The sequence below is a fragment of the Haplochromis burtoni genome, unplaced genomic scaffold, assembly GCF_018398535.1.
Source record: "Haplochromis burtoni strain Fernald_Lab_line unplaced genomic scaffold, NCSU_Asbu1 Contig_2421, whole genome shotgun sequence".
NCBI lineage: Eukaryota > Metazoa > Chordata > Actinopteri > Cichliformes > Cichlidae > Haplochromis > Haplochromis burtoni.
The window spans coordinates 2,549-12,227 of NW_024584782.1; the positions used below are offsets into that span (position 1 = coordinate 2,549).

The 9,679-nt window shown below is 37.8% G+C and overlaps 1 protein-coding gene across 3 annotated transcripts; it reads left to right on the plus strand.

The window, feature by feature from the left end:
• The first annotated feature begins 1,600 nt into the window (after positions 1-1,600).
• Positions 1,601-9,168, plus strand: LOC102295687 (major histocompatibility complex class I-related gene protein). 3 transcript variants are annotated; one of them, XM_042217650.1, is made up of 5 exons: positions 1,601-1,779; positions 5,299-5,568; positions 7,040-7,318; positions 7,722-8,015; positions 8,874-9,168. In XM_042217650.1, exons 1-5 carry the CDS (start codon positions 1,728-1,730, stop codon positions 9,011-9,013), a joined length of 1,035 nt encoding a protein of 344 aa, XP_042073584.1. In that variant the 5' UTR covers positions 1,601-1,727; the 3' UTR covers positions 9,014-9,168. The 3 variants fall into 3 exon arrangements, with proteins under 3 accessions (XP_042073584.1, XP_042073583.1, XP_014186904.1); XM_042217649.1 differs by lacking the exon at positions 1,601-1,779 and adding an exon at positions 4,299-4,671; XM_014331418.2 differs by lacking the exons at positions 1,601-1,779; positions 8,874-9,168 and adding exons at positions 4,299-4,671; positions 8,329-8,866.
• The last annotated feature ends 511 nt before the right edge of the window (positions 9,169-9,679 follow it).

Consider the following 9,679-nt stretch of genomic DNA (forward strand, 5'->3'; position numbering starts at 1 on the left):
ATATAGACTAGGATGCAGAGATAGAAAATCCATCAAAGCTTATAATTATTAGTGCAAACGTATACTTAATTATAAGACATTAGGACAACTTTGGAATGTTAGAATCCTGGATGGCTGTGGACTAACTGAAATTGTTTTATTTTTTTAACCCTCCAGCTCCTGTCAGTGTCACTGAACTCTCTGTGTGACTGAATCAACATCACGTAGACAAACACAGCACCTTACTACCGATGATACACCCCTCCAGTTAGATAAGTTTAGGGAACCGAAGATTCATGGTTATTTTATTAGTGATTTTTCTAAATAACAGTTTTTAAATTTCTAGTAATTTTCAATACCATCATATGATCATTCAGTTGTTACTGAAAGAGACAAGTCAGAATCTGTAATATCCATTTCAGTCAAATTAATCTATTTCATCCATATTAACAACTTTTAGTAGTTTTCAGTTTGAGTTTCAGAGCTCAGAAACATCGAACTGTCCCGTGTGTCTCCAACACTGCCTGTTCTCCTGTGTGGGTATTAAAAGGTTGCTCTACATTTATTATGTCCTTAAGTGTCAAACCAGAGCCTGACCCACTGCTTTCAGCTGGATCAGCTGGCCAAAGGTTTTTGGCAGTGTCATGCAACTCTTTGCTTAAAGTTGTTTTATTTTCCAATAAAATGAATTTATGATTTTTTTCCCCATGTTATGAGTGTATATCTGTGTCATGAGTGTGTATCTCAATAATGATATGCAGATGAGATGCAATTATGCCCCTTCTGGCTGCCTTGATAATTATTTTATTCAACTTAATGTCAAATATGACGGCCTCGCAATCATTTTCAAAATTTAGTGATAATCATCAGCCAGAAAACTCAAAGCATAAAAATGTGACAGAAATCAGGGATTTTTGGGAGGATACTGTCCTGTGTTTTGTTGCTCACATAAAAATGGTTTTCAGTCATGTTTCATTCAAATACAAATAAATAAAAATGATAAATCTCTTAACTACTGTATTTGTTTTCTTTATTGACTTTTTTTTTAAAGCGTTATTAAAATGTTTTTAGAAGCAATAAGGGATAAACTGCAAATACACAACCTTATTAATTTTTGTTCAATTTTCTAAAAAAGACAGAAAGATGTTTATCATCGTAGAGAAATGAACGCCCCTGATATATTTTTAAGAAACAAAATTGTCTCAAGTAAAAACAATTTTGTAGAACAGGTTAAATGTTGTTGTTAGGCCTTAAATCCACAAATCAGACACTGATCAACAAACGTGTTTTGTGTTGTGTGAACTTTAGATTTTTTTTTTAAAGAGCTTTTTTCTCTTTTAGAACAAAACAAATATTTGGACATTGTGTGGGTTTTTTTATGCAGTAAGTGCATATGTGATAATTCCTTTATAAATGCACACAAAATGTCACATGCATGGTTAAATGTCCTCGGCACTGCTGTAGGTGAATGAGGCAGCCGATCATATGCATGTAATTTAGCTCTTTCCCAGAAGGCGTCACTGCTGAGCTTTCTAACAGCGGGGGCATTGATTAAAGCTCAACCGGAAAATGACACTTTGTACACACTGTATAAATGCTTACGGCAATTTTACAGCCTTTCACTTTTCTGTTTACTGCGTGTAGTTTAGAATGAGCCCATGAACGCTGTCTGGTCTGCTGATCCAAGACCTCTTTGAGGTACTTATCTCGAACATGCTTTTTGACCAGAGTCTTTCTGACTCAGACTGATGGCCAAACTTTTCACAGCTATCAGAGGAAACCAGCAGCTTTTTCAGTCAGGTAAGAGATGCTGTGTGTCTTATATTGCTTGGGCTCAGGTGGTTGTTAAGACCCAGAAACATCAGCTGTTTGGGAAAATATGACATGACAGTTCACTCTGCATGTTCTGAACTTCTCTGTTTCCCTGTCACAAAGTAACGTGGCGAGCATAATAGTGGACTGACTGAGGCAGACTTCCTCAGAGTCTGCCTCAGTCCACGTAGTCTGTAGACTGCCCCCATCTCCCCCCATCTGGCAACACAGCTCACTGCAGGCAGACGGGCAGTCCCTGGATTGGAGCAGACTGCAAGCATCACGCTCTCTGAACCATAAATTCCACTGTTGATGAAGCAGCACTAAGCGATGGAGCAGTGAACTCTTGCCAATGAGCCAACAAACACAAATTGTACTTGTAGAGCAGTTTATTGTGTGGAGAAGAGGGTGTTTGAGATCAATGAGCTGAAGCTGGTATGGTCTAATCCACAGACTGGACAGCGTGCTCTGTTTCCGCATTACAGAGAAACTTGGTCATTAAATCAGAAGTCTCAAAAACTCAGAAAAACTGTGTGTGTGTAATATGAGACACTAGTTGTTGAGGGGTTAAAGAATAACTGACACTCCCCTAACCTGAGGGAGCTGAAGAGATCCTGAAAGAAGAATGGGAGAAAATACCCCAAAATAGGTGCGCCAAGCTTGTAACATCATGCTCAAAACACCTTAAGGACTCAACAAGACTTGAGACTTCAACTAGGTTTGCAAGAATTTTAAGCAAATGTTTCTCATTTTTACACTATGGGGTATTGTGTGCAGAACTTTAAGGTAAAAAATCGATTTAATGCGTTTTTTAACAATGCTTTAATGTGACAAAATGTGAAACTGGGATGCACTGGAGGCAGGTAGAGGCAAGATGGGAAGTGCAGACAGATCAGAATATATTTAAATTTAAAAAAGACAGATGGCTTAATACAAACAGCTTTTAAAATGGAAAAAAACAAGGTCTGAAATTTCCATGAAAGCCTTTTTATTTTGAAGCCTTTTTAAAGGCCAGACTGAGCTGGCTAATCAGCAGGAAGAAGACTGGCTGAGCTCTGCTCCTCTGCAGACAAATCCCTGTGGACTGCTGATAACCAGTGGATATTATCAGGCTATTTTCAATGTTACAATTATTCATAAATCAAAACATTATTTACCTATTTATTGGAACAGCAGGTCATGTACACTCTTTAAACATAAACTGAATCTTGAATTTATGAAAATAACTCAAATAAAATACATACATGCTAAACAAACCATAGACACATGAACAGCTGAAAGAACATAATTAGAAGAAAATCAGAATATCATAAAGAGACACTGTTTTTTAAGTATTTTGGGACCCTGCTCTCAGTGTGTTACAACAAATGTCATGGGAGTGGAACGGACTCAGGCGCAGACTGAGGTAGCACAGTTCAACGACACTTTATTAATCACACTGGTGCGCTGTATACACGTGAAGGGGGGGAAACACCAGGGTCCCGGGGATCAATAGGCTGGGGAGACACACTTCTTCACACTCGCTCTGCTCCTCGTCCAAACAGTCTCCACACAAGCAGCTCACTCTCCTACTCACGGGGTCCAGGGGTCACAAAAGGGCTGATCCTGGTAAACCTATTTACACAGACGAGGGTAAGTTGAAGGCAAACACGGGAACAGTAGAATCGCAATGAAGCCAGGCAATACTAACGAGGGTTACTCAATATTCCAGCGACGAATAACTCAGACCCCAGCCTTAAGAAGAGCCAGAGAACTGCAATTTGCTCGAGATCAGCTGCAGGTGCGTGGGCCAAGGGCAGGAGCCCAATCAGAGCTCTGCCCAGGCAGACAGGTAGGAGAGAGAGAGCGAGAGAAAAACCACAAACACTTGTGGCCACACTGGGCTGGCCGGGGAGGCACAGGGACCATGACAACAAAACTGATCCTTCCAGTTCTGTGTTCTAAAGAAGCAGTATATCCTCCTGACTAGCAGCAATGCAAATTTGTCCTCTGTAGAGCACCTTTCTAAACCTGAATATCTCCCATGCACTGCATACTACAGAATTGCCTCCTTTTGGTATCTACAGAGGACATTTAGGGCTTTCCAATGATACCAAATGTGAAGGGGTGGAGCTTTGGGAACTTTAGTTTTTTCATTAAGGAACATGGCGGCCATCGCTTCAAGCACATTTTATGGGAAGAAGAAAAGTAAGTGCATAAAATCAAAAGGTTTGTCCATGTGCCAAGTCCACTGGCAATTGCTGAGTACACTACCAATATAGGTGACGTGGACCTTGTTGCCGAATGTTGAGTTTCTACAGGATGGTCCCTCACACTCAGAAATTGACAGTATGTGCAGTTTTCTACTTTTTGATCTGGCAATCACCAACTCGTGGCTTCAGTATAGCAGTGACTTGCAGTTTTGGGGGAAGTACAACTACAGTTCCTTGAGTTCAAACTTCTCCTTGGTGAAGAGTTGAAGAAAATGTTTGCCATAAAAGTTCATTTTTACACATTTGGCCTTCCAATGTCCTCTGCAGTGGACATGTGATATCTAAAAAATGTAAACTTATTTTTCCCAAAAAATTATTTCAGTCTTCTAATTACCTTACAAACATTGGGGGATTTAAATTTTTTTTTGATTGGACAACATTTTTTTTCCTGGTAGTCAGGATTATATCAGACTATTACAGGTATAGGCATGTGGGAAAGTGGGCAAGTGCAGGCAGATTATTAGGAGCAGAAATCAAAAGTAGACGCTGCAATAGCTGCTTAAGTTAAACTAACCTCAAAGGTCTTTACATGTTAGAGGGAACAAGAGCAATAACAATGATAACATTATGGATAAAGAAAACATGAAGCTGTTTTTGTTGATTCTTCTGTGCTATGGCTCATTCGCAGGTAAGAAAAAAACGTTAAACCTTTGAGCTCTGACAGCAGAGTCATCTGACCTAAAGCTGAGTTTTTGCTTTGTTTCACTTTAAAGCTCTTTTAGCCCGAATGTTGTAAACTCAGTTTTTATATTTATTTTCTAGAATTTAAAAGATCCATGTTTTATCAGGTATACTTTGACAACTGAATTTCATTGTCACCGCTGCTGTGGGTAGGAGTTGCTTTAAATCTCATTTTACATTCGTTTGGTAAAAGGTAACTATTCTATTCTATTCTATTCTATTCATGTCAGATGTGACCTATTAAATACGGGGTTTTTTTTAAGATTTAGGTTGAATATTAATAGTTTTGGACATTCTTGATAATTTGCACATGCAAAGCGTATCAGCCACATTGGTCCTTTAGCCCCAAATCTTTGTCAAAATATAAATTAAAAGCTGCACAGTCCTGCTGTAGAGCCTTCTGTCTCTGTTAGTGCAGATTAAATGAGATTTTTTTGACTGAATAATCTAGTAGTCTATCTGATCTGTCACTGGGCAAGAGAAAGGGTGCAGCCTGGATAACTAAATGAATTATATTTCTGATACTTTTTGTGCATCTGAATTAATTGCTACCATTATAAACATTGTCCTACAGTGAAACACTCGCTGAACTATTTTATCATTGGATCCTCCGGAGTTCTGAACATCCCAGAATTCGCTGGTGTGCTGATGGTTGATGGCGTTCAGTTGGGTTACTGTGACATGAGCAAGAAGATATTGGAACCAAGACAGAAGTGGGCGAGGAAAATTTTAGAAAAACACCCTGAGCAACTGGACTGGTACAAGCACAAGTGTTTTGAGGATCAGCCAAACTTCTTCAGAGAGCTGATTTCTAGTTTGAAACAGCAGTTCAATCAAAGTGAAGGTGCAGTATTTCTGTTATACCTTACCCTAAATGATAATGAAACATTGAATATACAAAAACTTCTTACTTTAACCTCATAAGACCCGAACTCTTCAACGGCATGCATTTTTAATTTCTCTTTGATATTTGGGCATATTGGGGCCCGATGAATGTAAAAAGAAAGAATTACCTGATTTTTGTTGTTTTTTACCTGATTTTTGTTTCTAAGAAAAATGAGAGCCACGTATGAGGATATTCATTTAAATTTTGATAGAACAGTAGCAGTATAATGTCCTCGTAAGTGGATATCAGGCCCCTGTAGAGCAAAATTGAGTATTTTGGTCTAAATAACCCAAAATGGGATGTCCACATATGTGGACACCACATATGTGGACATCACATTTTCATCACATCACATCGCCAGGTCCTAGGAGGTTAAGAACAGATACGTTTAGATTTTGTCTTTAAAATGTTTTATTTTGCAACGGTTTTACAGTTTCTTAGAATTTATAGCCTAGTTGTCAGACAGCTCCAAAGGGGTAATATTACAAAGCAAAATAATGAATGAAGTGCAGCTGTCCAGTTACAGTAGTGCAAACTTTATGTTGCATAGTCACAGGAATGCATATGTACTCATTTGGTGGTGCAAAAAATATATATAAATGTTGTAATACTTCTGATTAGTCATTTATACTTCTGGAATTAAATCTACTATAACACAGACCACACATCAAAAATAGCTGTTCCATCAATGAAATGAATCAATTTTACCTTTCTGCTGAGAAACTAAAGAGATTCCACATCTCCTTTAGACTGTGAGTGTAATCTTTTATTTTTAAATGGACCCAGTTTAAATGCACAGCCGTCACCTCACAGATTCATAGCAGAACCTAAGCACACTCAGCCATAACATAATTAACTTGAATTAAAGATTTAGTTTAAATCATTACATTTACATTTTTCATTCATATTCTCATTTTCAGTAGTGTTTTATTCCTTTCTTATTCTTTTATTTTTTTATCATTTATCATCATCATGTGATAGCGTCTCTGATTTCATTAGGCACTCATGGAGATCATTTTGTGTGTAAAAAGTTATGTGACCTGTGAAATGCCTTTTTTAATATGAGCACACACAGAGCCTGAACCAGGAAGCCCAGCTTAACAGAGAAAGACGATAACCACATTTGTGATACCGTTGGGTCTCACAAAGAAAGCCTGGCTGTGTCGTACTTGCTGGCTGTGGAGTATACTCTGAATTAAATCAGTTTTATTCTTGTCGTCCATCTTTTTTCTCATAAACTTGATTAATCAGGTTCATTGATAAGTTCTGTAGCATTTCAATTAGCTTCCATTAGTTATACTAATAAAAAGTTCTCAGATAGTGTGACTTGAATCACAAAACAAACTAATGCTTGGAGAACAATAGAGCCTTACACAAAGTACAGTATTAAAATTGTTCATTGAAATGTATTCTTCCTTTCTCTCTTCAGGTGTCCACATTTTACAGAGGATAGATGGCTGTGAATGGGATGAAACCACTGGGGAGGTTATTGGTATGACACAGTATCATTATAACGGAGAAGACTTCCTTAAATTTGATCTGGAGAAAGGGACATGGATCGCACTGAAACCAGAGGCTGATGTTACCAAACTGAAATGGGATACTGACCAACCTGGAATAAAACACAGAGAAAATGACCTCACCAAGATTTGTCCAGAGTATCTGAAGCTGTATGTGGAGTATGAGAAAAGCTTCCCACAGACAAAAGGTAGAATCACATGAGCTTATAAAGTTTAGTGGCTGCGCAGTATTTATTCATACACACAAGGCATATGTGAACCCAGAGAGTGGGGCAGAGAACAAACAACTAATTATAAAAAAAGTACAAGGTTACAAACAAATCACAAACTGAAGCTAAAATGATATACATGATTTATTTTGTAGACTTTTTTTACTTGCACCACAAGACATTTTTCTTTATTCTTCTAGCCTCCTAACACCTTTAAAATGCTAGTGCCACTGAGCCTCCTAGATGTGTTGTGTGAGTTTGATATCAATGTTTTTTTTGTTCATATCTCCCTATTAAATTTCTTTCTTTGCCATTTTTCTGTTTCTCTTCCATCGATTGTCCTTTTGTTTCCATCTCTCTTTCCCACCTTCCATCTCTCCAGTTCTTCCGTCAGTGTCTCTCCTCCAGAAGACTCCCTCCTCTCCAATCAGCTGCCATGCTACAGGTTTCTATCCTGACAGAGCCGTGATGTTCTGGAGGAAAGATGGAGATGAAGGTGAAAAGATAGGAGAGATCCTCCCCAACAATGATGAGACCTTCCAGATGAGTGCTGACCTGAGCATATTATCAGTCACACCTGAAGACTGGGGAAGGCATGACTGTGTCTTTCAGCTCTCTGGTGGTGAGGACATCATCACAAATCTGAATGAAAGCATTATCAGGACCAACTGGAAAGGTGAGAAAAACATATTTGAGTAATTTAGTTTGTTGATACTGTGGATTGTCTAAAATGTGAGGCTTGAATCTTTCTTCCTGGCTTCTTTTTTCATTATTATTATTACTTTGGGAATAACTGATGGAGATCCAAGCTGGGCTGGAAAATATGTACATTCTTCGAGGCTGTTAATGCTGTTAATATTCTTAAGATTAAGAAAAAAAACTTATTTTTTTAGTCTGTGAATTAAAAAAAGTTCCACTAATGTTTCATACAAAAGCCATTCCACGATCAGTGGACTAACTGAAATTGTTTTATTTTTTTAGCCCTCCAGCTCCTGTCAGTGTCACTGAACTCTCTGTGTGACTGAATCAACATCACGTAGACAAACACAGCACCCTACAACCGAGGATACACCCCTCCAGTTAGACAAGTTTAGGGAACCGAAGATTCATGGTTATTTTATTAGTGATTTTTCTAAATAACAGTTTTTAAATTTCTTTCACTATTTAGACCATAAAACTCTGATAGCCATTTTGGAACTTTTATATTTACTAGTTCAACAAAATGTGTTTAATCCATTAAACCCTCGGTTATTTTTTTTAGCCTTGCAACCGGAGGGCTGTTACTGAATGCATTTACAGGTGTTTTTCAGACAGAAATACAGAGCTACTGTAACGTCTTTAAAGGGTAAATAATACAATTGTTCTGCATCTACTGTGCAGGTAGTGAATAGTGTGTATGGTCACATCAATAGACACGCAGTACAGTGTATTTTCACTTCCCTTCAGCAGCATGCGATTCATAGACTAACTAGTTGAACCTTATAGGTGGATGGATGCACTTCTGTTCTAACCTGCTGTTTTGTTTGTTCTTCAGGAGAGTCTCACTTTGACACGCCCATCCCCATCATTGTTGCAGTGGGTGCTGTGGTCATGCCAATTGCTGCTGTTGGATTTGTTGTTTACAAAAAGAAAGGTGAGCGATTCACAGAAGCTGTTTCAACAACAGAGCGGTAGCAGCATTCAGAGGCTTGTTTATTGTTACATTTTTTCTGCAGTGTTGTACATATTAGACAATTATTTCTGAATTCATTTAAAACCTGAAAATATTTGTCTTTACTTGTCCTTTTTTCATTTTGTCCCTTTGATCTGAAATGCACTCTGGAATAATAATGTGTACACACACACACACACACACACACACACACACACACACACACACACACACACACACACACACACACACAGTTTTTTAATCTAATCTTTTTACGATCGTTTGATGTTGAAGTTTAAAAAAAACAACAACAACAAAACGTCAGAAACTGTTAAGATCCATACACTCTCTTGTTGTCTTCTTGTATTTGTCATGACTGAATCCATAACAATAATTAGTTAAAATGGTGAACAGGTTCATTTATTGCTCTCTTAACAGTAAGAGAAACAATAAGAGACACAGTGAACTCCTGAATGAACTTCTGGCAACCTTTAGTGATCTATTAATAAGGAATATCCACCAGAGAAACACTTGTTTTCTCTGGTTAAAATTTTATTTAGTTGGAACTTTAATTTCTATTGAATTCTTTTGGTCTACATGTTAGATTCAGGAGTTACTGTAACCCAGTGGTGTGCTGAGACTTACAGAGAGACAATTTTACTTTCAGTATCCAAAGTAAAAATACTTTT

Excerpts from the sequence above, each read along its gene's own strand:
- LOC102295687 (XM_042217649.1), top strand. The coding sequence starts at position 4,611 with ATGGATAAAGAAAACATGAAGCTGTTTTTGTTGATTCTTCTGTGCTAT. Across the intron at positions 4,672-5,298 it reads GTGCTATGGCTCATTCGCAG|TGAAACACTCGCTGAACTAT; the intron begins GTAAGAAAAAAA and ends ATTGTCCTACAG. Across the intron at positions 7,319-7,721 it reads AAGCTTCCCACAGACAAAAG|TTCTTCCGTCAGTGTCTCTC; the intron begins GTAGAATCACAT and ends CCATCTCTCCAG.